Source organism: Condylura cristata, unplaced genomic scaffold (genome assembly GCF_000260355.1).
Source record: "Condylura cristata isolate star-nosed mole 26May11 unplaced genomic scaffold, ConCri1.0 scaffold00032, whole genome shotgun sequence".
Lineage (NCBI taxonomy): Eukaryota > Metazoa > Chordata > Mammalia > Eulipotyphla > Talpidae > Condylura > Condylura cristata.
In genome coordinates this window covers 11,614,969-11,642,385 of record NW_004567133.1, presented here as the reverse complement: position 1 = coordinate 11,642,385, position 27,417 = coordinate 11,614,969, and the positions used below count along the sequence as shown (strand labels likewise).

The 27,417-nt window shown below is 55.0% G+C and overlaps 1 protein-coding gene across 1 annotated transcript in view; it reads left to right on the top strand.

The window, feature by feature from the left end:
• The first annotated feature begins 11,505 nt into the window (after nucleotides 1–11,505).
• The window catches only part of XYLT1 (xylosyltransferase I), a 94,044-nt gene continuing 78,132 nt past the window's right edge, over nucleotides 11,506–27,417 (top strand). The window contains exons 1-3 of the mRNA XM_012731653.1: nucleotides 11,506–11,523; nucleotides 11,694–11,725; nucleotides 13,791–14,338. Of these exons, the coding sequence (XP_012587107.1) occupies nucleotides 11,506–11,523; nucleotides 11,694–11,725; nucleotides 13,791–14,338 (598 nt within the window). The remainder of the gene's footprint in view (nucleotides 11,524–11,693; nucleotides 11,726–13,790; nucleotides 14,339–27,417) is intronic.

Genomic DNA, 27,417 nt, shown 5'->3' with positions numbered 1-27,417 from the left:
TATCGAGCACCGACCTGGAGGCACGGAGCCTCCTCTCACTCACGGTGGGTCTGGAGGTGCCGGCGGCCCTCCCGGGACTGGGCCAACCCAGGGACGCCGGTCTCCCCGCGTCCAGCCCCTCCTCCCACTCCAGCTGCTCTTTGCCTCCAGCTAGCAAGGCACAACAAATGCTGTTATTTTAGGCTCTGGTCGCCTGTCAGAAATAATTTCTAAAAGCGTTTCCCTCTGTGCCCCTCCTTGCTGCCTGTGCAGCCACGTCTGCCTGTGGCGTGACTAGGAAAGGACAGCTGGGCGCCCGGCCCTGGGGAGTGGCCTCTCCGGCCAGGGTGAGGGCTGGGGACAGGGGAGAGGCTCACTGCGCGTCCTGGCCTCAGTTCCCTCATCCACAGAGTGGGCTGCCGGCAGCATTTGCCTCCGGGGGCAGGAGGTGCCCCGAACAGTCCCGGCACACAGCGCCCACAGCTTGCCAACCTCGCCACTTGGGACGCACCGGGCGAGTCCCTGGAGGGCTCTGGGCTGGAGACAGCTGGCGGGGGGCGAGGGCAGGGGCATAGCCGTTGCTGGGCTCTGGGCCCAGCCCTGGGCTGGGAGACTGGGAGGGGGGAGGGAGTGGCAGGACACCCTGTGCTTTTCCAAAAGGCCTATGTGGCCTGCGGTGGCACCCTAGGTGAGTTGGGGGTGCCCCGTGGGCCTTGTCTCATCTAAGGAGAAAGTCGCTGCCTTTTCTTGCTCCTTGAGCCTCTTTACATGGGAAGAGCCTCAGACCCCCGCCTTTCCCATGGCAGTGGGGTGTGTGCCCGGGGCGCCTGGCCGGGGGCTGGCGGCTCGAGCCAGGCCTGTAATCCACGTCTCCTCCTCCTGTGGTGAGTGTCAGGAGCCACGGTGCTCAGCGGTTCTCCTCACAGTCGCTTGACACCCAGCGCCATGATTTCCTTTTGCCTCCTTGCCTGGAAAGAAGAATATCAGAAAATGTAGGCGGAATGTCAGAAACTTGCCTTCCAAAGGGAGTGGCCACAACTTTCCATTCAGTTGATGTCTCTGCACACAGAAGTTGTTGGGGACAAGGCTTGGCACATCACCCTGAAACGGAGAGAGGGGCGGGGTCACGCCAACCGCGGGGCCGAGAACCACCTCGCCTGCAGACACAAGCAGGTCCACCCCCAACGGTGTGGGCGGGGACAGGGCCCTGCATAGAGGTGGAGCCCCCCAGCTCCCCCCCACCCCCGTCACGCCACACTCGCGAGTGCTCGGCAGGGGCCTGCGGGGAGTCGGCCTGCAAAATGGCAGGCTCTAGGGAACTTGGCCAATGGAAACTCGCCTGGAAACCCCTGTCCTGGTAGGGTGCGCCAAGGCAAACACAGGCTCATAAAGGAGATTTAGGGGGAGACAGCGGCATATTCATTTGTACCTCTACATCGTAAAAATGATGTATTGGCGGCGGCTGGGGAAGATCAGTTCGGAAATCACATGGCGGTATGAGGCACCCCTCCCTCTCGCGCTCCCCACCCCAAATGGCTCCGGCTCCAGATGATATAAATTAATCAGGTTTGTGCGTGTGCGTATCTGTGCGTACCCACTTATTTATTTATTTACAGGCGTCTTTTATACCTGCCTCCTCGAGCATTTATGCTTCTTTAGAGCCTCAGCGGTAATGAGGCCACAGGCAGGACATTCATTGCCCACTTGTGGCAGGGCGTGGGGGTGGGGCGCAGAGGCAAAGGATGCAAAGGAGCCGGATGTCCTTCATCAACAGGAGGCCCATTTGTCTCCTTAAGTGCCTCTTCCCCAGGGGGCCTGGGTGGGAGGATGCCTGAGGGCAATGGGAACAGGAGAGCTTCCAGGAGGTGGAGGCAAGAGAAGCCGGAAGCGTGTCAGGAAACGAGATTGTGGCACGGAGCGTGTTTGGGGGTGCAGAGCTGGGGTGGGTCTCACAGGACAGAGATGAGTCATGGGCAGTGAGACGAGGAATTCACAGTGAGGAGCCAAGTGCCATGCCCGCTGGCTACGCCTCAAAGATTCCCGCACACTCAGCAATTGCTCTCTCCAGGGCTTTTCGGTGTAGGGGGGCGGGGCAATTCACCCCTCCTCCCCCCACAGGGTCACTTTGGAAACAGGAGGGGGACACTTGAGAAGGTCATTGTCCGGGGGAGCTGACGTGGGTTTTATAACCTTACTGTGGTGATTGCAGCGTGTTTCTTGTTTTAAATTTCGTTACTTGTATCGAAGTAATAATCCACCAGTTTTATCATGGCATGGTTGACACATACATTGCAAGGGATGGAGCGTCAACCGTGAAGTGATTTGATTTACGTCACAGCACTCAGGATGCCCCACCGGCCCCCATCCAGCCATCCTGTCACCCTGGGACTTTTTTTTTTTTTAAAAGATTTATTTATTTATGCAGACAGAACTGAGGTACAGGCCAGAGACGCAGGGGCGGTGAGAGGATTCACCAGAGACAGAGTGGGGAGCAGAACAGGCAGATCTACGAAGTACACTGCTGAGGGGAGCAGCAGGAGGGCTAGGAGAGGTCTGCCGCGCCCTGTGGTCACCTCCGGGGCAGGCGGGAATCGAACTCATGCGGAGGTGGCTTTAGCTTCTCAGTGCTGTGCTTTAACCCGCTGCGCCACCAGGGAGGGGAGGGCCCGCGCTGGGGCTTTGTAAGGTCATCTGCTTTGGGCATGTAGCTCAGCTCTTGAGTCGATGGTCGTGGAGAGCCACATACTGGTGTTGAAGTCTGGGGTGTTTGGGCCCCGCCACACTCACATGCCCTTCCCTGCTCACCTGACTAGTGGACCTTTGCTTTCTTCTCAAGGTTGGGCTGCAAAGTTGCTTTCTCTGAAAGCCTCCTCTACTCTCCTCGGGTCCCGACTATGTGAAGTTACGGTCCTCGAAGCACCCGAAACCACAGCTCCCCTCCGTCTCCACCCCGCCCTTCACTGTCCACCCTGCACTGAAATGGCTGATGTATGCACCCGCCTCGGCCAGCAGCAGGAAGCCGGTCTTCATTCCCTCTCCAGGCTTCGCCTCTGACACGCCTAGCGGCGGGCAGGCACCCAAGTAACGTTTGTAGGGTGAATCAGCCAGCGAGTCCCAGTCCCCCCAGAGCCAGTGCCTCTCCGTGCAACAGATCTTTAAAAATATTCCTCTTTTCTATCCTGGAGTGAATCCATGCTTAGAAGAACCTCCGTACACTCACCACTCTAAACACAAATCAATATGCTGTGTTAATAATACAACAAAGAATGCATAAAAGTAATTGATAATAAGGAGAGTGTATATTTCATTCTGTAACTGATCAGTCACAGCAACAGGTGGCCAGCATGTCCCTAGCACTTTGCTCACCTGTTAAAATGCAGGTTCCGGGCCCTCCCTGGTGGCGCAGTGGGTAAATACACAGCACTGAGAAGCTAAAGCCGCTTCACCCTGCCCCTGAGGTGACCACATGGCGTGGCAGACCTCTCCTGACCCGCCCGCTGCTCCCCTCAGCAGTGTACTTCGTAGTCGGCCTGTTCTGCTCCCTGCTCTGTCTCTGGAGAATCCTCTCAGCCCCCTGTACCCCAGTTCTGTATGCATAGATAAAGAAATCTTTTAAAAAAAAAAAAATTCAGGTTCCAGTTTATTCAGTCCAGGAGGGGGTCTGGCAGCCTGCATTTCTCACAAGCTTCCAGGAGAAGCTGACGCTGCGGCGGCTGGGCTGCACTTTGAGGAGCCCGGGGCTCGAAGACGAAGAGGTCAGGCCTCCATGCATCTCTGGGTGCTGCATGGAGAAGTTGCAGATGCTGGTGTATAACGGGTGTCTGTGGTGGCCGTTGGTGACATTATTATCTGACATAGTCATTAAAACTCTGAACGAGATAAAAATCTCTCCTTGAAGTAAATAATAGTTACTTTCCTAGAAAATTCAGTGATGTTGACATCATTCCAAAGTGCTCAGTCATGTGTAAATTTGAGCTGGTTCCTGGCCCTGATCGTTATCGGGGAGTCTTTCACCCACAGGACTCCAGGACATCCAGACGTTGTGCAGGATGCGAGGCAAGTCTTCCTCGTTCACAGTGTGTGTTCCCATGACTGCTGGGAGCCCCCAGTCAGCCCCCCCACCCCCGCCCGGGGCTGTGTTCTGAAGACACTGCAGTGAAAGGATTCATTAAGGGGTGAGGTCTTGGGGTCCAGACTCAGAAGGCAGCTACTCGAGGACCTGGTGTCCTGCTGTGTCCCCCCTGCAGGCCCAGGACACATAGGCGTGAAGGGGGGGTGGGCAGGCTTCTTGGAGCTGTGTGGCGTGCGCTGCGGACGCCTCTCCAGAGGCCCCACTCCTGGCCAGTCGATCCTCAGGTAGAACCCAAGCTCCAGGACCCTCCCTGGTGGCACAAGGGGTAAAAGTGCAACACAGTGAAGCTGTCTGAAGCCACTACAGCGCAAGGTCGACCCCCAGCCAGGGAGTGACCCGCATGGCATGGCAGCCCTCTCCTGACCCGCCCACTTCTCCCTCAGCAGAGTACTTTGTCAGTCTGCTGGTTCTGCTCCCCACTCTGTCTCTGGGAAATTTTCTCACCCCCGCTGGACCCCAGTTCTGTATGCATAAATAAATAAATCTTAAAAAAAATTCAAGCTCAGGATGTTCAGGTCCCTGATCTAGGAAGAGAGGATGGAAATCCCAATTTTTAAACAAAATCTCCAATTTTAAAATGTTGCCCAGGATCTAAAACCAGTGAATTGAACATATGCAAGAGCAAGGCATCTGTGGAGCCACAGGGCCCTCCCTGGCCATGACCTGAGGGACTCTCTCTACTGCCAAGCAGAATGTCCCTGTGCTCCGCTGGGTCACCCGGCCCGGACCCTCCTCCCACGTTCCCATTGCAGTTGCTGCTTCAGCTGACCACCCCGACCCCCTTGTCTCCCCTCCAAAGCACGTTCCTTGTGGGGAGCTCCTCTGGCCGTCTGTCTTTCCCAGCTCTGCAAGCCCTCGGTGGCCCCTGGGGCTGTGTTCTCCGCGGGAACTGGCTTGAGCAGCCAGGTGCAGCGTGGCCCCCGATGGGGCTTCGCCACCAGGTGGTTTTCAGCCAGTGCTCTTGCCTGACTTTCCACACAGTGATGGCACTGACCTCTCTCATGGGTAGAAGCCACCAACGCTGCTGGAAACCCCAAATGCCCAAGACGTGCCCCCAAGTAGGCACCACCCACCCACCCACAATGTCAGTAGCATCTGGAAAGCTTTATTATTGCACAGAGCCTGGCTTGTCCCCTCCCCGCCTCCCCCTCCCTCTTCTCCCCTCCTTGCTTGTCCCAGCCTCTTCGCATTTTGTGGCTGAGGGGCGGGGCATTGGAATGCCATCGCCACAGGCCATGGGAAGATGTCAGCCTTACGGAAACTTTAGTTGAGGCTCCCCCTTGAAAACCTGTCGTGTGTGTAGGGAGTTTTGTTCCGAAAGAACGATGGCTCTAGACGTCTCTGGAAACTCTCTTCTTTTCTGGTGTCTGACCCTGCGCGTCCGTCAGGCCTGCCCGCGCCTTATAGGCTGAATGACCTTGAGCAAGCCTGGCCCAACCTCCCTTTCCCATCGGGCCAGATGTGGGCTCTGTGGGCTTATCTGTTCCAGGAGAACTTGGTGAATGGAGAGGGATGGCAGGTTGAGGGGGCTGGGCCCTGGCCTACTTGGTTAGGGTTAAGGTTAGGGTTAGGGTTCGGGCCAGGGAGCCATCCCAAGGGCGGGGCTTCACACCGCATGGTGCTGCCGCTCATCAGCTCCTGTGTCAGCTCGCCTCTGCGTCTCCTAAGCATCCACTCAAGAACACAAAAACACGAATTTGAAGGAACCACACCCCCTCCCCCAGCCCCCTACGGCCATAGCGGCATTGTCTGCAATAGTCAAACCATGGAAACAGCTGAAATGCCCCAAAATAGACAAGTGGATCAGGCCAATTTATTCAGCAGCCTGGCACTGCACTCTCAGGGGTGTGATACTAGGGTGGGGCCTGAAGCTGCCAGACGCTGTGCTGGTGCATGGTCAAGTCTTTGAAAGCCACTGTGGCAGCCTAGCTGAGAAGGGGTGCAGACCACTGCCCCCCGCCACCCCCCAGAATGCAGGTCTGGGCTCCCCACTGCCTTTCTCTTTGTGGGCATGTCTCACACCTATTTCTACTTGACCTAGGTTTTTCCCGTGTCTGTGTATTGTGTGTGTGAGTAAAAACTCCAAAAACTTGGCATAGAGCAAAACAGATAGTTTAAAAGGGCCCTAAACTTTTTTATTTCATTCATGAGTAGATAATTGAGGGTTACACGTAAGTCTTGTACCAGCAGTTCTCAGATTTGCTGGACTGAGGACCCCCTCATGCTCTCAAATGTGGTTCTACCGACTACTTATTACATTAAAACATAAACTTAGCTGCCCTTAAAATGTTTAGCTATTAATTTACTTAAAATAATAACCCATGACATAGCTCTATAGAGCTTCTGTGAAGCATGATTTCATTTTCCACATACACACAAAAAAAAGTTCATGAAACGAGAGGCACTATTTTACATTTTTGCAAATTTTTGTAATATCTGGCTTAATAGAAGACAGCTGGATTTTCACATTTACTTCTGCTTTCAATATGCTGCAATTTCACACGTCACGTAGCCTCCGGAAAACTCCACTGTATGCGTGTGAGAGAATAAAAAAGGAAAATAGACTCTCCATATGATGAAGACTTTGACCTTGAAGAGCCCCTGAAAGGGTCTCCGGGACCCCCAGAAGTCCCCAGAACGCACTTGGAGAAACACCCCCCACCCCCGGGTCATCAGGGCAAGCGTCAGTGCTGCTCTAGGCTGCTCAGACGAAAGCTAACATTTGCGCTCTCCTTACACTTAGTGCTTCACCTGCGTCAGCTCTTCACACTCGCCTGGAGGAAGCCCCTGGGGTGGAGACTGCACCCACTGACTGAGAGGCCTGGGCAGCTCACCGAGTTGTCCCGGGCCTGCCAAGTCTGTGTGAGGCGTCACGCTAAACATACTTTGGTTAAGCAGAATCAAAAACAAGCGTGCTGCCTTATTTCGTCCGCCTCACCTTTGCAGGGCAGCCCTCCTCCCCCCCTTTTATCACTGATGAGAAAATTTAAACTTTGCGCATCCCTACCTCTCTCCTTCTACTCATGGCTGAGGAAGGCCTGGGGTCTGAGCCAGCAATGTCAGCCCAGCTTCCTCCTGTGTGGGCCCCCAGAATAACTGTCTGCGTAGGGGCCGCTGGCTCATTACTTAGGGTTCTGGAACAGCAGGGCCCGTGGGGGCCCAGCGTGGCCACGCTCTGTGCACATGAATGGGCCGGCGAGGGGCCTGCGTGGGCATGTTTGCCTCGGCAGCCTGGTCATCGAGGGCCGAGGTCCCTCTGGACCCTTCTCGCCCAGCGTCCCTCCCAATGGCCTTGGTCACCTTGGTGATGGGAACAAAACCTGGGATGTCGGTTCAGTGGCTAACAGCTCCGCTGTCGCCAGCCGCACATCCACATGGCACAAAGGGAAGCTGTGAGCTGTTGGTGAGGAATGGGGCGGGGGGTGGAGGCGGGTGCCCGCATGCCTGCACAGCGCACCTACTCGGGGTCTCAGAGTGGCTGCGGGTGGTGTGGGTGGCCTGGCCTCTGTGCCAGTTTACCTGGGCACAAATCCTGGCTCTTCCGATTCCTAGTTCTGGATGTCATCACTTAGCTTCCCTGAACCTAGTGCTCCCATCTGGAAAATGGAGAGAATGACGTAACAGCCCCATCAGCGGGTCAGCACTGCGTTAAGTGGGTGAGTGTATGCAGGGGCTTGAACAGCCCCTGGGACGTGGTGAGCACGTGCGATTCCAGCACTTGTCTGCCTCCAGCGCTGTGTCCTGTGTGTCATTGATTTTCTCAGTTCTTGGGAGGTGGATACCAGCCTCAGCACCCTGGGGTGGATGAGGAAATTGAGGCACAGAGACATGATCTGTCCAAGGTCAAAGAGCTGCAGGCTGCCGGCGGTCATGAGAAGCACGAAGCAGGTCATGGGAGCACTCAGTGCTCCCCGGGGTGTCCATCTGTTCCTCAGTCCCCGCAAATTACTTTTCAATGAGCTGAAATGGCAGAACCTAGTTAGTCGATCCCATTGATTAATGACTGAGCCGGGGAACGTTTAGTAACCACACTCAGGACCTGTCATTTTGCAAATGAGAGAACGGACGGTCGCTGAAGACAGACAAGACCGGGGCCTTTCCACCACCCCCCCGCCTCCCCCCAATGTACTTTCTACACCAGCACAAGTACTAAGGCTCATCTGTCGGCGAATGGTTGAGTGAGGAAAGATCCTGAAGTGGGAACGTGCAAGAAGCAGGGAGACCCAGGAAGGCCCGGGGTCCGCGGAGCTGCTCAGATCACGCAACCTGCCTCTCAGCTGCCTTGTGTCTGGCATATTTCTACCTGATTGAAATTGGCTCTAAACATGCCCAAGGTTGAATGGGGATGGAGGACATTATTGCATTTAATTATTTCTCCTGAATAAAAATGGATCCTAGCAGCAGCTTAGAGCTAAGGCAACAGAGGAGCAATTAGAGTTTCGGAGCTCGCTCTCAAACATTTGAATGTGCAATCATTGTAATAAGTACATTAAAGTAAAATAAGTCAAAGGGTTGCATTTGCATAAATAACCCAAGGTGAGAGCGCTGGATCGGGGAGGAATAAAGGGGACACAGCAGTCAGTCGCTCCTCGTGCAGAAATAATGGCCCGTCTCTCCTCCTGGCGGAGACCATCAGGGTGAGGCCTTGCGGCTCCGTGTTAATTGGGACTTACCTAATCTGGATTTGCCGCTCATTCTTCCTCCTGCTTTGGGTGATAAGAACATGCTGGAAGTTTTGCAGACATTCACCCCCAAAAAAGACCCGTGATGTAGGTAGCGTTGCCATCTCCATTTTCCAGAGGAGAAAATCAAGGAAGGAGCGTCTGAGTCACTGCACTTCTGCAGCGTGCCCTTGGCTGAGCTGGTCTTGCTTCCTCTCCTCCATTAGGGCGAAGGCCTCCTGCTTCACTGAGTGAGAGGAACAGGGACACGCAGTATGGAAGACCCAGAGTCGGTCAGAGGGAGTGTGGGAACTGAGGATGGGATCCCTAGCGCCTGTATGTTTGTCCGGGCACCTCCCAAGGTTGGTTTTATAGAGAAGGGAGCCTGGGTTTGGATTTCTGCGTGTTGGTTCTCCAGGGAAGGAAGGGAAAAGCTGACACTTTGCCTCTTGGCAGCTGGGTGAAGAATGGACCATCCCTGGGTGGGTAGACGAAACGCCTTTTCCATATCATTCAGGCTCAGAAAGGCTGGAATCCCTGCTGCATGTGATAGTGTGGATGAACCCTAGGTCCATTATGAAACAAATGGAATTAGCCAGGCACACAAAGACAAATGCCACAGGACCCTGCTTCTGGGAGGACTCTGAGATGGTCAAGCTCAGAACAAAAGGCAGACGGAGGTGGCCAGGGCCAACCCTGGCAAGATGGAAGGTTCTAGAGATGCTCTATACCACTTTGTCTGATGCTATATTGTGTCCTTAAAAATTTGCTAGGAGGGTGGTGTTCCTGTGAAGTGTTGTCATCACAATAAAGTTTCGATAAGAAGGGAGTTGGGGGAAGCGGGACATGTCACCAGCTCCTACTGAAAGCGGGCCTTTGCTTGAGCCTGTCTCTCACTGAATCTGCTTCTCACTGACTTTTCTGGAAACACTTGAGTATCTTTGAGCCCTTCATTCCCGAAAACAAAAACTTGCCCTCCCCTTTTTGTTTTCTGGGCAGCTGAGTAATGTCTGGCTAAGTAGAAGGCCACATGGCTCCCTCGAGCCAAGCTGTGGGTTGAGGGTACCTGCCCAGGGCTCAGGGCTGGTTCATCATAGTGGTCACAGTTTAACCAGAGGGATCAGCGTCCTCTGAGACTGGCTTCATCAATGTGAAGTTTCCTGTGTCTGATTTTTGCCTGGGGGTGAAAATCTGCAGGAAAGGGGTGGAAAATGTGAACTTTGAAATCAGTGGTTTATGGAGATTTTCTGCTGGGGGAAGGGGAGAGAACCACCCAAGAATAATGGAGAAGAGGTGCCTGCGGGGATGGTGCAGGTGACCATAAGCCTTACTCTCTGCCCTCTCGTGAGCTTCTAGAGGAAGGCTTAGGAGCAGCATTAAAACTTGTGTTCTGGCCTTCTCTGGTGGCGCAGTGGGTTAAAGCACAGAGCACTAAGAAGGTTAAGCCACTTCCGCATGAGTTCGATCCCCGCCTGCCCCGGAGGTGACCACATGGCGTGGCAGACCTCTCCTGACCCGCCCGCTGCTCCCCTCAGCAGTGTACTTCATTGATCTGCCTGTTCTGCTCCCCACTCTGTCTCTGGTGAATCTTCTCACCCTCCGCATCTCTGACCTGTACCCCAGTTCTGTATGAAGAATAAATAAATCTTTAAAAAAAAAAAAAAAACTTGTGTTCTTAGTTGGAAAGACATGGAAACAACCCAAATGCCTAAATGACTGGATTATATATATACAATGGAATATTACTCAGCAACCAAAAAAAAAAATAAACACATGCCTTTTGCAGCAACGTGGATGGAGCTAAAAGAGATCATGCTCAGTGAAATAAGCCAGAAAGAAAAGGAAAAATACCAGATGGTTTCTCTCATAGCAGGAGTATAAAGGACCGGGGGAGAAAATAATAATAATGAACAACTATATACCAGAGACATTTTATGGGGGTGAAATGGGATCAAAAACAGTGGGAGGAAAGTGCATGGGACTGTGGTGATGGCACACGGGTGATTTGGTGATGGGAGGCCCACGGAGATTGCAACTGAGATGGAAAAAGGCACAAAATAATGTAAAAATAAACTTCACATTATTAAGAAAAAAAAACTCGTGTTTTTGCACAGAGTCATCCAACTGATTTTCTGGCCGGGGCAAAAATAAATAAAGTCTAAGAATGACCTCTGTACCTGAGGACAGCTAGGAGGAAGTAGACAGATCAGGTCCTCACCGGTTTTAATCAGGATGAGCTAGGCTGTGCATCCACAACAAAGATCCCCCAAGTCCCTGGGATGGAAAGAGACAGGTCAGTTCCTCCATGTGGAGTCAGTGGAGCGTCGCCTCCCCTGGCCCTGGGAGATGCAGGAGTGTGCATCGAGAGCGTTTGGATGCCGGGGAGGAGGAATGTGGCAGATGTGCCGTGCTCCGGGCACTTGTCTGGTCTGTAGCACGTTGCTGGGCTGCGCCAAATAAGCAGGGGATGGATAATGTGACCCTCATCCTGGGGTGCAAGGAAGGAAACCGGGATATTTGCCAACAGTCTTGTTGAAAACTACCCCTGCCCATCCAGCTTTATTTCAACCTGAACTAAAATGAGCAAAGAGGAAGAGACTCTCTTCACCTCGCGACAGAGAGGGGGAGCCGAGGGCTCCCCCGTTTCCTCTTAGCCGCATAGAAGAGGCTTTCCACGGTAGCACACGTCAGGAGCCAGAGCTTGGATCAGACAGGGGCAAGCTCACTGTCCCCATGGGGACTCTGGGCAAGGTAGTGAAGACCCCAAGCCTTTCAGCCCTTTGGAAGCTGGGGGGACAGGAACACGGTCCTGAATTGGAAGGTTTGCCTGGAACCTGGTGTTAAATGAGACACCACAGAAGGCCGACTTACTGCCTGGTGCTCATGCGTGCTCCCCAGTGGCGTGACTCCTCTTCCTGTAGAACGTCCAGGAGGGCGTGATTGTCCGTCTCCAGTAAGTGCCAAGTGGACATTGGCTGACTCAGGGCGAGTGCTCGGAAATGCATCAGAGGGGCTTCTTGAGGTTCTGCCAGGGCCTCTGTCACAGAGGAGGGAGTGGGGGTGCGTATCTGATGACTCCAGGTTCTGAGAGCAGGGGCGTGTTTGGGCCCCGCCCTGAGGCCATTTCTTGCAAGCCTGTGGCACTGGGTGTCGGAACCGGAAAGCCCCACTGACCAATGTGATCTTGGCCTGTGTGTGTGACCAGCAGCCGCTCGGTGACTACAGACTCAGCTTCCCTTCCCGGTTCTGTGGCCGCATTCAGACTCAATCTCATCTGTTCCCCTCATGCTCCCCCATCACCTCCCAGCTCCCTGAGCTCCTGGGGTTGCGGGGCTCCCATGTACTGCCCCTTCCCTCTCGGTGACCCCAGCCATTGGTGAACGCCCTCAGCACACTTTGAAATGGCTGTTTGAGGTGACATGTTTCTCCCACATCAGTTTAGCTGCATGGGCAGGGTTGGGATGGGAGCCAGAGCTCCCATGGGGTACGAAACCAGCTTCAGTGCTTAAGGGGACAGGAGGCCAAAAGCACCCTGCAGGAAGAAGGCAGCGAACTGGCAGCCGCGAGCACGCGGTCTCCCATGTGTCTGCTTGAATCTCAGTTTCACCACCAGCCGGACAAGCCACTCGTTCACTGATGCTTAGTTCCTCACCTGTCGCGGGAGAACAGCGCTCAGATCCTGTGTACAGAGAGGCTGTGAGATGTCTGATGTCAGCTTTCCTTACCGCCGGCAGATATGAGAAATCGGAGCTTAATGGCGGGGGTAGGGCTGTGGCAAGAGGGGGCAGCCTTTGGGCCACCGCTGGCCCACATGGGGCACAGGAGACAGCGACCTCCACACCCAGCCCAGGGAAGGGGCCTTCCCAGCCACACTCCTGGAGAGCCAGGGCCTTCAAGGGCCACGCAGGAGTACTTTAGAGTTTGCAGTCCACGCCGCTGCTGTCCACAGCAGGAAAGCAGAACAGATTCGGCTATGTCTCGATAAAACTTTATTTAGCAGACAGACACTGGGCTGAATTTGGTAACGAGCCAGGGGGTCTGCGCTGAGTGTCAGCTGCCCTGCCCTGCTAGCCGCTCCTGGACACCGGGGCTGCCGCCACTGACCTCTTCCTTGGGAACTGTCCGTAACTGACAGGGAGTCACCCTCGGAGTCGCTACTCTTGGTGGTGTGAAGTTAGCTTTCTCTGTGGCTTCAGAGGTCGCCCTGGGCGCCAGCTTTGGGACAGTGGGGACTTTCTCGGGGCTGTCCGCAGAAGCGTGTGCTGAGAAGGGTGCAGTGTGTTCCCCGAACAGCGCGCTGAGCTGAGCTCCGAAGGGCCAGGCACACACCCTTCCCATGGAGGAGGTGAACTTGGGTCAGCACCTTCCTGGGAAGCCCCAGGCCATGCGTGCACTTGTCTCCAGAAGGATGTGTGGCCATTCTTTTGTCCCCTGGGTAACATTATTAATGGGTTCTGCTCCGTCAGGAGCTGAAGCTCAAGCCTGGAGTGTCACCCGCGGGAGTCACTGCCACACTGCCTCCACAGGGGGACCAGTGGCGTCTCCTCCTCCGAATTAAGTGTGGCGCAGTCTGGTTCCTCTCACAGGCATGGCTCGGAGAGTCTGTCCTAAAGGCAGTGGCGTGTATCTCACACCCTAGCAGTATTTCCCTGTGTAACTTCAATACAACACTTCCAGGCTCACATAAAGCTTCTCGGCCCTCTGCTGGGATTTAAACGGGACACTGGAACAGAGTGTCCCCAACCCAGTGGCAGAGACATCAAGAAAACTTACTTGAAAGCGAGGAGTGATTAATAACAAGCTTTGAGAATCAAAGCCAGAGCCCCTCAGAGCTTGCAAAAGCTTCCGTTTCTGCTGTAGTTGGGATCTCCCATCCTTCCAGTTGGGAACAGCCGGGTGCAGAGAGGGAAGCCTTACCTGGGGTCAGGCCTGTGGCAAAGGTAGGGGTGAGGCGAGGCCCAGAGGCCCCAGCGCCAGCGCCTCGTGCCAGGGCCAGTCCGCGCCACGTGATCGCTCAGTGACATTTCTCGTCTGTCTCTCTCCCTTCTTCTCCAGGACGGCTACTTCTCTCACCGGCCAAAAGAGAAACTGCGAACCGACAGCAACAACGAGAACTCAGTCCCCAAAGACTTTGAGAACGTGGACAACAGCAACTTCGCACCCAGGACTCAGAAGCAGAAGCACCAGCCCGAGCTGGCCAAGAAGCCGCCGAGCAGACAGAAGGAGCTGTTGAAAGGGAAGCTGGACCCGGAGGAGACGGGGAAGGCTCGGTCCTTCCCGGGGAAAGGCCCCAGCGAGGTGCTCCTGCCCGGGGACCGAGTGGCAGTCAACAGCAGCCGAGGCAAGGGTCCCCCCAGACAGCCCCACGCCAGGAAGACCGGGGGCGGCTCCCCTGAGCTCAAGTACGACCAGCCCCCCAAGTGTGACATCTCCGGCAAGGAGGCCATCTCTGCCCTGTCTCGCGCCAAGTCCAAGCACTGCCGCCAGGAGATCGGGGACACCTACTGCCGCCACAAGCTGGGACTGCTGATGCCCGAGAGGGTGACGCGGTTCTGCCCGCTGGAAGGTGAGTGCCGGCCCGGGCCGGTGGCTTCCTGTCGCGTCTTCCGCCCGCCGGTCGGGGCCACTGTGCTTGCTGCTGTTCTCGATCAGGACATGAAGCCCAGTTTGGTTTGGCGCTCCCTGAAGTCTGAAATCCTGTCTAAAACCTGGTTTCCGACATCACGTTACCTTTTATGGTCATTTCAGCCAGTGGGTTGTGGCCACAGAGAGAAGCCAGTGAAAGCAGGCGAACGTGCGTGCGCCGGGGTGGGGGCTGGGGGCACCGGGGGTGTCCCCAAGTGGTTTGTTTTCCCCCTCAGCAGACTGTCAGGGTTAGGACGCTGTGGATATTATTGTATGACTTCAGAGGCTCTGAAGAAAACCTTCCCTTTTCCTTCAATCGAAAGTTCTCTCTCTTTTCTTCCTCCCTCCTTCCTCCCTCCTTCCCTTCTTCCTCACGTCCTTATTTTCTCCCTCCCCTCTCTCTTTCTCACCCTCTCTTCTCCTCTGGACACTCTTCCATGAATGGACAGTGGCGATTGGCCAGCTCTCTGGCTGTGATGCAGGCAGAGGTCAGAGGTGCTGATTTCTGCAGTGTGGACACAGGTCAGAGAAGCCAGGAAGCCTTGGGCAGCAGGGTGAGGAGATAGGGAAGGCAGGCATGGAAGGCTGCCTAGTGGTGGTGTCCTTGAAGGAGCGCGTCCTGTCTTGATGCAGAAGGGAGGCGTGTGACGCCCATGACTCCCAAGGAAGACTAGGGTAGCTCACTGGGCAGATAGGAATTCTAGGCTCATCGAGGGGGCAAGAATTATCCAAAGTCACCGTATTAGTTGGAGGCTGAACTCGGGTCAGATTCAGTGGGGACACTTCAGCATTTCACGCAAGTCCCTCTGAAGCTTTCAAGTTGTTAACAGCAAAGTGTATGTCTCGACCACGCTTCCTTTTAATTAGAAAGATTTGAAAACAAAAGCTACATGTGTCTTTTGCATCTTAACCCTTCTGTAGCTGTCCAGTTGGGGGACGAGGGGTGGAGGTTGGGGGTTGCCCATGTCGATTCCCTGCTGGGAATATTGGCAGAGTTTAGGTATCAGTGCAGGGAGGCGTTTCCAGTCACCAAGGCTCAGCCCAGCAGAGAAGTGTCCAAGGCCTGTGTTAAGCACCCTTCTGGGAAAATACCAGATTCTCACTGTGTAACAGGGTTGACACACATTTTCTAGAAAGGGCCAGAGTAAATATTTGCAGTTTTGCGGGTCATACAGTCCCTGGTACTCAACTCTACCATTGTTGCAGGAAAACAGCCCCAGACAATATAAACACACCTGTTCCCTGCCGGAAAACTCAGTTGACAAAGACGGGACCTGAGCAGGGTGTGGGCCGCGGGCTTGCTCACTCTCAGAGCCAGCCCTGGGGCTGGTGCGTCCAGCCCTGTGTGTGTCTATCACCCAGCCCTGGAGGAGGGAGTGTCACCATCCGTTTGTGAAAGGCACGAGGCCCAACGGGGTGTAGTCCTTGGCCTCAGGGCTCCAGGATGGCAGAGCTCTGCCTGCAGAGCCCGCTAAGCCTCCCCCTTTTCAGGAGGCAAAAGGCTTCGCTTTCTCTCAGCCAGGCCTCTGGGGTGTCCCGCAGCCAGTAAGCAGTATCTCTCCAGCTTAAAAATCTCTGCAAGGCCAAGGAAGTGAGTCCGTGGGAAAACAAGAGAGGGGATGTGGAACCAGGGGCTCCCCTCGTCTCCCCCTCACTCCTTGAGACAAGTAGGGTGACAGGCTGCCAGCTTATTGCATAAGCCAAGGTGCCCCCTGCCCCGACCTCTGAGCCGGCTAATAAGATTGGCATGTAAGAGCCTGTGCATGTCCAGCTCTGGCAATGCTTTAATTTGCTGCACCACAGCCTCCCCCTTCTGCAGTAAATTTACTGTGAATAGACTAATTGCAAAATAACCCTAATTGGGTAGTTATCAATGAACAACTTCCCGTGGAACAAAATGGCTTACAATTAATAGCATTTAAACCATAAACTATTCTTCTGCAGAAAGCTAAGATGTAATTACACCCCATAGGGAGATTGTGTTCCCTTTCTGGAAACCATGACACCCGGGTTTCCCTCCGCTCAGGAGCTCCAGCCCAGTGCCCCTTCATTTCCTGCTAGATGAGGAGATGGAGGTGGGAGGGGAGGGAAGCTCAGTTCCCATGAAACGTGCCTGTGCACAGCGCAGACGTACGCCGAGCCCCGAGTCACCCTGACTTCAGCGGAAGTTGGGTCTAATGAAGGAAACAGTCCCTCCCGGTGTGACATCTGGAAAATCCTGAGGAAAGGCAGTGGAAGTCAAAGGTTGGCTGTGCAGAGGGCTCCTGTGGCCCCGCCCTCCCACCTCTGTGCCCTGGACCCAGCGCCACTGGGAGATGGGGAGGAGGAAAAGTCTAGAAGCCTGGGAGCCCTTTGCTTCGCGTGCAGCTGGTCCTTGCCTTGGTGACCTGTTGACTCTGTCTGGAATGGTGGCATGACTCGCAAGGAAAGGGGGGCGTGCACACGGCCTCCTGGCAACCCCAGGAGTGAGGGGGGCTGCCCTCCCCCATCGGCCCCAGGCTGGCCTCAGGCTTATTTCTAATACCACCCCTCCCAGAGCCCTGTGCTCTCTGCAGCCACCAGGCTGCTCCCCGTCCCCTGCCCTCAGAACCATAATCCAGGGCTCCGCCTGTCCGCTCCGTGGGCTCCAGAGTCACCTGGGGGCGTCCGCTCCCTCTGGATGGTTCCATGGAAATGAAGCCATCGTACTGAAGGCCGGGGTGGCCTGGATGAAGTGTCCAGTCGCTGGGTTCTGAATGCTGGTTCCGCCTCTGCTGGCGGCATGACCCTTATGTGAGTCAGGTGGACTCAGACAGTCCCGGGAAGGTTGACCGGAGGGAGGTCAGGCGTGCTCAGGGCAGAGGCGGAATGAGCCCATGCCACGGCGGGACAGGCAGGGCCGCTGCGCGGCTGCAGCCTTGAGGAGCGGCAGGCACCTCCGCGGGCTGCTGCTCCGGCTGGTGGGGACCAGGCCCCGCTGCCCGGGCATCCTCTTGTGCCCTTCCCAGGCCCCTTCTTTGCTCAACCCTCCCGCAGCCTGGCCATCGCGTCTCCCCCCCAGTCTCGGCCTAGTGCCGCTTCCTCAGGGAAGCCTTCCCGGCCTCCACTCCCCCAGAAGCCCTGGCCGCAGGGACTCGCTGACCCTGGGCAGGCCCGGCGGTGGCCTTCCCCATGGACGACTTGCCAGTAACGGAACAGCTGTTTGGAGTGTCAGAGCCTTCTGGAGCCAGCTGCCGGGTAGTTGGACTTTTCTGGAACAGTGGCAGGAAGCTCCCTCCTACGCTGTCAGCCGCCGCGGCCCCCCTCCATCCTGAGTGAAAGTGTCTCAAGAAGGGTCCCGCCGGCTACCCTGGTCCCGGCACCCATTCTCCCCCCTGGAGCCCAGTGACTTCACCAGAGTCCAGGTGAAGGAGAGATGAAGAATGTGAGATGTTCGGGGGACACTGTTGTCCGGGATGGTGGGCCGGGCCGCGCGGCCGAGTGGGGTGGGGCAAGGGATGGCTTCTTGGGTTGGCCCCTTGCTGCGGGTGGTGACCTTCTGCACACGGCAGGGGAGACCCGCTCAGTATCAGGGTGAGGACGTATGGGAAGGGGGTTTCTGATAAAAGGCAACTGTCCATCTCTGGACTGTCCATCTCTGTCCACCCGTCGGCCTTTGCAGGTACCAGAGGCTCTGAACAGATGGGCTTGAACATGGTGTTGGGGAGGTCGAGGCCCAGTGAGAGATGGGCAGGTGGCAGTACCAGCTGCAGCAGCGATGTCTCCTAAGCTGTCCCATGGAGGGGGGAGGACAGTGGGGTAACTGACTGCACCCCACCAGGGGCCAGCTTCTAGAAAGCCTGGTTGGGAACCTCATGTGGGTTGCCACATCACCAACTGCGGCTGACTGCCTCAGTTTCCCCGTTTGCCAGCCCGAGGCACTGCTATTTCCCAGGTCTTTCACTGTATCACTTGGGATGAGAAAGGAGGGAAGAGCAGTGGAACGCTGAAGGTCCCGCACCGACGGGGTGAGGGCTGACCGCATGCTGGGCCTCACACAGCTCAGCCAGGCAGGTGGGGCTGACATGCTTTCCACAGGCCAGTTTGAGGATGACCCAGTCGGGTCCATTTTTGTCTCCTGCTGAGGAAGTCACAAAGCCCAGTAAAAAAAGTAGGTTTCCAGAGTGGTTCGCTGAGGTGGAAACAAATTAATGCCAAAGGTCTTGCTTGGGCTCGCTTCGGTGGAGAAGGAGACAGGCCATGGAGAGTCCAGAAAAAAACAGCAGCCCCACTCACTGGGCACCCACTGGGTGCCAGCCGTGTGCAAGCTGGCACTCTGCAAGCAGGCGCTCAAGGGCCAGACCGCAGATCTGAGGCTGCGCTGGCCGTGTGGGTGGTCACAGCAGCTCAGCCGGGACGCAGCCACAGACAAAACAGAAACAAATGAGCAGCGTGGCCGTGTTCCTGTGAAGCTGTGAACATGGTCACCGGGATATGAGCTTCACAGAATGTTCGCGTGTCATCAAACCTTTCTCTCTTATTTTTCAACCGTTTAAAACCGTGAAGGCCACTCTTAGCTTCCAGACTGTCCCAGAACAAGCAGCCGAGCGCTAGAGTCGCAGAAACCGTGTTCCAGGACCTGGGGAGACAGCAGGAGCAGAAGCAGAGATGCTGGTCCCACAGGGACCTCCCCCTGCGCTTTTTCCACTTTGGGTGCTGGCCGCGACCCAGACCCCAGCCCTGGACTCAGGCTGTACGCCCTCGTTGGCGTGGTGAGAGCTCGCCTCCCACGGCACCTTTGTTTCTCAGAGCTCCAAGCCAGCAAGTGAAATCCTCAGGGCCTCCGTGACAGACAGACCCGGGCCTGCACCCTTGCAGTCCCTGAGTTCACGCAGGGTGGGGGCGCTTCCTTCAGGAAGGCTTCCATGATTTCCTCTCCCCCCATGCCCGAGTTGCTCAGACTGTGTCCCCTTCTCTGCCTCACACTGGAGCACATGTCACTTTTACTGGAGTTGCCAGTCATCTCTGACCTCCACTAGCCACAAAGCCAAGTTCACCATCGTGTCCCCAGCCCTCTACAGAGTGTGGCACTTGTGCTCACACACCCCAGACACTGAATGCCAGGTGCCGAGTCCCACACTTTCCATACCCAACCTCATCACACTTACCCACAGCCCTGGAGAAAAGTGTGCCCCGTTTTACACAGGGAAACTGAGGCTTGGACAAGCCTAATAGCCTGCCCGGGGTCACACTGGCAACAGTAGACCATGGACCCAAACCCAGCTGACTTCAGGTCTCTGCTCTGCGGTGCCTTTAGGGCTTGTGCAGCCAGAACAGGCCGAGTGACTCATCCAGTTTTCTCACAGATAAAAAGAATCGCAAAGCAACTGTGAACACCTTTCTCTAGCTGTTCATTACTCTCCTTCCCTGCAACCACAGAAGAATAGGTGCTGAGTTCTCTGTACAAGAACCTATTCTTAAATAATAATGCTTAACCTTTACCTGGGGATTGCTAAATGCCAGGGACGAGCCTTCGCGTCTTAGCCACATTAACACATTAGTTCTTCCAGCTCTGGAGTCCAGGCCGTTGATGCACAGGGAACCTAAAGTGTGAGCCTAAAAGCGCACATGCCTTCAGGGGCGAGCCAGCTCTGGGCCGAGAGACTGGGTGCCAGGGGCAGAGGCCTTCACTGCGCCCCCGGCCCGGCTGCAGACGCCCCGCGGTCTTGTGCACCCTGCCTCGGCCGCAGCTGCCTGTCTCTTGCCAGGAGACCGTGCCATCAGGTGATTCTCCTGGCTCTGGAGGGGGCTGATCCCATCCAGGACCCTCGGGATCCACCTGCAGAGCTGTCTGGGATGACAAATAGTCAGCCCTGGTCGCCTCCCTTCTCTCCACCGGTTTCTAGTGGCCGTGGTGTATTTGTGTTAGTGTAAAAATGACAAAGCAATAATTTTTCATTGTATCCTTCAGTCACCCATGAGAGATTGGATTTAGGTCACAATTTATTACCCCGTGGAATTGAATCCAATTTTTAACACCATGTCAGCCATTCTGGTATTAGAGCCTTTTAATGGCTGTGAAATTTATACAATGATAAAGTAATTTAAAACATATGTAGGAAGAGCATCAGGCAAATTGATGTGTATAGAACCCTGTGGTAAAAATTGAATAGGAGATAAACACAGAAAATGGTGATTGATTAGGGGACTGTTGAAATAGTGCTCGCTTTGATAAACTCTTAATGGCGAAATTAGTAAACTAATTTATTCTTCGGAATTTTGAGGAGGGATTATGTTGCCCTAAATCAGAAACGAGGATGAGCCACAAAACGCAAATGAATGGCTCACCTCGGGGAGTGCTGGCTCGGAGAGAGCGAGGAACCTGTGCCAGCTGCCAGGACAGACCCTGACTGTGCCCCCGGGGCCCCCAGGACAGTGGGGAGACAGGGCAGCGGCGGGCGACAGAAGCAAGGTTATTATTATTTTAATAATAATAATAATTTTAAAGGTTTATTTATGCCTACAGAACTGGGGTACAGGCCAGAGGTGCGGGGGCAGTGAGAGGCTTCACCAGAGACAGAGTGGGGAGCAGAACAGGCAGATCAACTGAAATCCACTGCTGAGAGGAGCAGCGGGCGGGTCAGAAGAGGTCTGCCGCACCATGCGGTCACGTAAGCTTAAGTGAGGCTCTTGGTCATTTACTTGAGATCTGCACACACAGCAGAATTTGCAGGGAGAGAGCAGATGAGACGGGTCACCTTAGGCATGGCCCATCTAGAGGGTCTCAGGCTGGATCCAGCGTTCCGCCCTTAGCTTATGGGAGCAGGGAGCCACTGTAGGAACAGTAGCAGCATCTGTTTTATGGTTTGCGACAGTGGTCGGCAAATTTCCCATAAATAAGATAAACATCTTAGAATTTGCAAAGGCAGAGTAAGAATTTTGTCTTAATATTCAACGCAACATGCAAATAATGTACAGACAAAAAGGCATGACTGTTCTCTGACCCAACATGGCCTATGAAACACATGGGCTGGATTTGACCAAGGCCTAGAGGCCTCAGGCTCTGCTGAGCGTAAGTTCTCTGGCTGCTCCCCTTTCAGCTGCAGTAGGTCGGGAGAGCGTTTCCGGAGGGAAGGAACTGCCTCTGCCCCCACCATACTCCAGTGTCATAATCTGAGAGTTAGTAAGAGCCTCCCGCAGCCGCTGAGACCCTCAGCCCCACCTGTGGGTGCAAGCCTCGATGCAGCATCTGCTCCCCAGAAAGCTCCAGAACAGAGGGCCTGACGGGGTGGCCCGGGGACTCGGCGAGGCCGCTGCAGCCACGCCCAGCATGAAGGAGCTGCCGTCTCTGTCCCTGATACAGGCTCGACAATGCTGTTTGTCTCGAGACTTTATTAGCCTTGCAGCTGGGGACCCAGAGAATTTAGAGGTGCTGTTGCCATCTCTTTCCCAGGGAGACCTCAAAGGACAATTAACCCGGTTATCAAGGCCTCCCTCCCTCCCCTTGTTTATTGCTGTGAACACAGGAAGTGCACGATTAAGGTGCACAGAACGCTATCAAGGAATTTAACTGTAATTTAAAAGACTCTGTGGGGAGGACCCCAGTGGCTGATTAATAATGCATTTGTAGAGCAATAAAGACTCAGGCAGATCAGTGAAGCTCAGCCTCCAGACTTTATTTATGCATCTGGAGTCCTAGGAGGTTCCTCTCCGGGGGGGTGTCTGCACGGGGCAGGCTCCTTGTGAAGCGGAGGATCGCAGAATTGCTGCTGCCTAGGAGTGGGCAAGGCCGTGTCCTCTGGTGTTAGAGTCCTGGGGTTCTGGGGGTCCGTGCACTCTGGTTCTGGGGTTCTGCCAGGGGCTCACTATGAAGCCTCCTTGTCTTTGGCCCATTTCTCCCATCTGTAAAATGGGACGAGCGTTAGGATCTATCTCGTAGTCTGTTAATGCGTCCGAGCAGGTGGCAGGGTGCAGCAGGGGGCAGCTCGGTGTTAACGCTCTCTCTGCTGGCGGGGCTGCAGTATTTCCTTCCAAGGAATGAAAGGGGGTTCGGGGGGGGGGACTCTCAGGCTGGCCTGGGCTTGTTTTTTTCAGGAGACTGAAAGTCAGTTCCCATTTTCACCTCTTGCTGAGCGTTGAGACCTCGTAGTTCCTCCTCCTGGATAGCACTCAGGCGCCTTGTCTCTCTCCTCTGCCTCGTCCCTGGCCAGATCCCCAACACCTCTTGTATAGACCGTGGCAGCATGCCCCTAAGGCATCCCCTCCTAAGTCCTCTGCCTCTGCCGCACCCCCACCTCCTGCCAACTGCTTTTCCATTCTGCATCCAGCGTGTTCTTAAGATGCACTCCGATGTCACCCTAAGCTGCTCTTCTGCTGGAAGCCAGCCAAAGACTGCCTGTTGCTCCTAGGGGGTGTCGCCCCTTTACTGTGACCTTCAGGGTCCCGTGGGCTTCCCCCTACCCCACCTCTCTCTCCAGTCTCACCTCCTGTCACTCTCAGCCCGCTGCGCCCACGGCTCTTCCTGCAGCCCTAGAGAAAGCAGGCTGCGGCCCAAGGCTTCCCGGTTCCTGTCCAGGTCCCATCCTCGGGTGTCTCCTGCAAACTCAGGTCACCCCCTTGCATCTGAGCTAAAATCCGGTTATGTTTTCTCCAGGGACCTTTACTTTTCTCTTAACAGCACTCGTTCTAGTTTGCGACATCTGTGTCTTGGTACATTGCTTGTGTAGCTTTGCTTTTCCTAATCAGACCGAAGTATCCGGGGGGAGCAAGTTCTGTTTCCCCCAATGCAGATTTCCAGGATGGGGACATGGATGGATGTGTAGATGGGTGGATACATGAATGGACGAGTGAATGGGCTGGATGGCTGGATGGCTGGTCGGACGGACAGATGGGCAGAGCGAATACATTAGAGAAGTTGAAATTCAACTACAGGCCGAGTTGAATAAACACGCTTTAGGGGCAGCCTGGGTAAGACACGCAATGGGTTTCAAGCAAGAGAGACAAAAGGTTGAATGGAAGGACAATTCAAGAGGCAGCGCGTCGCCTGTGGAGAGGAGGACTGGGCGGACTCGGGCTGCTGCACCGCCCCGGGGGCTGCTGTTACGACCACCTGACCACAGTATTTGCCACTATCACATCCGGAAATGGACCAATGACTGACCTTCCCGTGGTGAAGGTGAATAATGCAAATTCCTTGGCTGTTTTGCAAACAGTGAGGTGGGGGGAGGGGGGGAGAAGCATCCTAGATTCCCACCCCCACTGGGGTTCAGTTCTGCTGGAGCAGGAGGAGCAGCGTGTGTCGTGTCCAGCAGTAGCCAAGCCCGTGGCACGTCCAGGGCAGAAAGAAGGGATGCCGGGATCTCGGGAAGCCATGTGGAGGGCGCCGGGGTCTCGGGAAGCCATGTGGAGGGTGCCGGGATCTCGGGAAGCCATGTGGAGGGCGCCGGGATCTCGGGAAGCCATGTGGAGGGCGCCGGGAGCACGGAGGACCGGGTCTGGTCCGGGTCTGCGTAGTCATGAGAAGGAATCTGGAAGTTTCTTCGGGGGGCCCCAGCAGCCTCACAAACCCGCACCTCATTTCTCAAGCATGGGAGTCCAGGGCCCCCAGGGCTGAAGTCACTTTTGTAAATCCACAAGCACATCTGTTCCTTGCATTTTACGAAGGCTGCTTTCCAGCCTCGAGGACGTAGTGGGGCAGCGGCAAAGACTGTGGGACTCCCCAGGCCCAGTTGTTCACTGGGCCTGTCTGTCCCTTTACAGAAAGTTCTCCATGTCGTGTTCCCAGACACAAGCTCCCACATGCCACCTCCAGTGTACAGTCTGCGTTTTACAGATTGACCATTGACTTCAAGACTGATTCATGGGACTGCCTACCCATTTGGGAGCTACTCAAACTCGTTTCCACAAGGTTTTGCTTGAGTTTGCATAAGGGGTGGGTAGTTGAAAGGTCAGGGGAGAGACGTTCTGGATTGAGCGTACCCTAAACACCCTCCTGTCTCTATATACCTGCACCCACTGGAAAGCTAGACGCCCCTCAAAGGTAGGGTCACCCGACACACAGCAGATGTCTGACAAATGTTTGTTGAATGGCTAATAAATCATCTGTGACCTTCAGAGGGGTTTAAAGAAGGCTCCCACCTGGAAGACTTTTCATCCTCAGTTAGAAATACGACAAAGGCTCGTCAGTCCTCCATTGCCTTTCGCATGGGCTTCCGCTGCCACGTCCAGAATGGGCAAAACGCACTGCGGGAATCTCTGAATTTTGCCAACAGACCTGCCCGCACCCAGCAGTTGCCATTAGGACAGGCGCACGTGGAGCGGAGAGAGGCCCCGGTGAATACCGGATCGTCATTTTTAAATGCTGATAAGAAATGCTGATGACGCCGTCTCCGTCTCCGGATCCTCATTACACCACCGTCTCCCGGGAAGGAAGAGACCTTTTGCCACAGGCACCCTTCACAGCTAATCTGAAACCCGACTCTGCTTAATTACATGTGCACTTCCGGGAGCCACGGAAAAGGTCCTGGAAAACTAATTCGCTGCCTGTCAGGACAAAGGGCATTGATCTGAAACTTAATACTGCAATGATACCTTCAACCAAGACACATGGCACTGTCCAGGCTTGGGGGGGAGGGCAGCAGCGGCCTCTGGCATGCTGACGGCGACCTTCGCAGAATGCGCCATTTGGGAGAACGCGAGTGATTTCTTGAAGCTGGCTTTGAGCTTCTTTGTGGACTGAGAATGAGGAGAAATTCCTGAAAAATACAGATGTCATTCTGGAGCCTCTCCCTAATAGTAATCATGGGTATTGTTCATTAAGCATCATGGCTTCCACTGAAGCTGTGTTGAGAAGCTCCAAGATTTATGACCAAGCTGCATTATTACACACTGTTATTACACACTGTTGGTACGCTAACTCCCCCAGTGAGGTTCTCCTGAAGGCTGTCGCTTTCTGCAGGGCCCAGTAACTGGGCTCCTGGTGATTCCCAAATCAGGCCGCGTCCCAGAGCCTGCGCGTCACACCTCAATGGTTATCAGTACTATTACAGCCTGTGTTGTTTCCCCCAAAGGTTGTGGTCTCCCGGGAGCCCCCAGTTCCTGTGAAGGTGAATTTACTTGGAAATAGGGTTTTTGCACTTGATCAGGTGATGTTCCTGAGGGAGAACCCCTACCTTTATATGATTGGGGTCCTCGTCAATGGGGGAACTTGGGCACAGAGACTGACACATGGGACCTGGAAGGTGGGGAATGCATCTAACAGTCCAGCCAAGACTTGTTGGGGAGCCCCCAGATGCCAGAACAGATGCAGGAGCAGATTCTCCTTGCTGCCCTCAGAAGGTACCAACCCGCCCACACCTTGGTCTTGACTTCCGGCCTCCAGAACTGGGGAACGCTTTCCAGCTGTTTGTTTCAGCCCCACCCCCCCAATTATGTGGCACTAGCAGGGCAGCCCCGGGAAATGAACACAGTAGACATCGCCTCTCAGATGTCCCTATCTCAAGCCGACACCAGCTTCTCCAGCCGCAGCCAAGCCAGGCTTCCGTTCGTCGTCATCCACTTCTTTTAGTGACACCAGCCAGTGTCTGTAAAGAGCAACTTGGGGTGTCTTTGCTCCCCAAGAGCCTTTTCGGGTAGCCCGTGGAAGAAGCGTTTACACCCTCTGTCCCTCAGCCCCCTCTCACCTCGGGGGCTAAGCAAGTAAATTGGCAGGCCCACGTGAGATGGTCAGGTTTTCTGAATCAGTTACTAATAATTAAAAACTGTTGGTCCTCATGGAGGCACCCAGGTTTTCAACTTCCCTTGAAGTGAATAGGGAGGCCTGGCACCCCGAGCCTGCAGGGCCCCATGCTACATGTGTCTGTTGATGAGAGAAATAAGCCTTTTTTTTTTAAGATTTTATCAATTTCTGTATACAGAACTGGAGTACAGGCCAGAGGTGCAGGGGTAGTGAGAGGCTTCACCAGAGACAGAGTGGGGAGCAGAACAGGCAGATCTACGAAGTCCACTGCTGAGGGGAGCAGCGTGTGGGTCAGGAGAGGTCTGCCGCACTATATGGGTCAGCTCCAGGGTGGCAGTTGAACTCCCAACGAAGCGCCCAGGGCTTGGCTTGGCTTTGCAGTGCAGTGCTCCAACTCACTGCACCACCAGGGAGGGCCCCAAAAATAACCTTTGGAGGGCAGCTGCTCACCCAGGTGGTGTCTGCACCCCAGGCCCTGGCTTATCAGGTTCCCCACCTGGCCACTGTGGGTGTGGCCTTTCCAGCCCAAGCCACAGCATTTGGCCTGATGGCATGGGGTGGGAGGGCGCATTTCTAGCATTCCCAGGATGAGGAGGAACTAATCCGCCCCATCCACCAGTACCCCACCATTGGGGGCCCCCCCTCCCATCAGCGCAGTGCCTGATAAAATAATGGAGAATGATGTCTGTGGTGACCTCCAGGGAGGTGGCGCTAGGCACCGTTTGGACAGAAGCTATTATTTGGAGGATGCTCAAGGTCCATATCTACCAGCACGCTGGCTTTTCGGTCAGCACGGGCAGGCACTAGGCAGACGCGTCTTCAGCTTAAAAGCCCATCAGGAGCGGCAGTGCCCTGAAAGAACAGCCGTGAGAGCATCTGTCATAATTCCCCACTCGACCGCCGAGCGCGTCATTCCTGCCATGACTCAGCACATCCTTGAGCACAGGAAACAAGGAATGCCTCCTGTGTGCACGAGAGTGCTGGGTCCTCAAGTTCAGTCCGCATTTCAGCTGTGGATCTCAGGCAGGACGCGGCCCTCTCTGGGCCCATCTGTCAGAGACAGACGCCGGCATCTCCCTTTGCGAGACCACCGGGAGGACTGTGCTTGTTAGCTGCTTCGGTCCTGAAAAGCCCCGAGTGCCGTGTTCATGGGGCTGGCATCGGAGAACAGCAGACCACTTTCACCGTGCTCACCTATGTGTGACTTGAACAGCTTTGTCTGATTTGTCTGCGGTGAGGGAGTTTTTCTTTCTGAGACCCTGAACTACATTTAACTAGGCGCCAGGAACCTCCCTTCCCAAACTGAATGGGAATGAGCTGTTTGG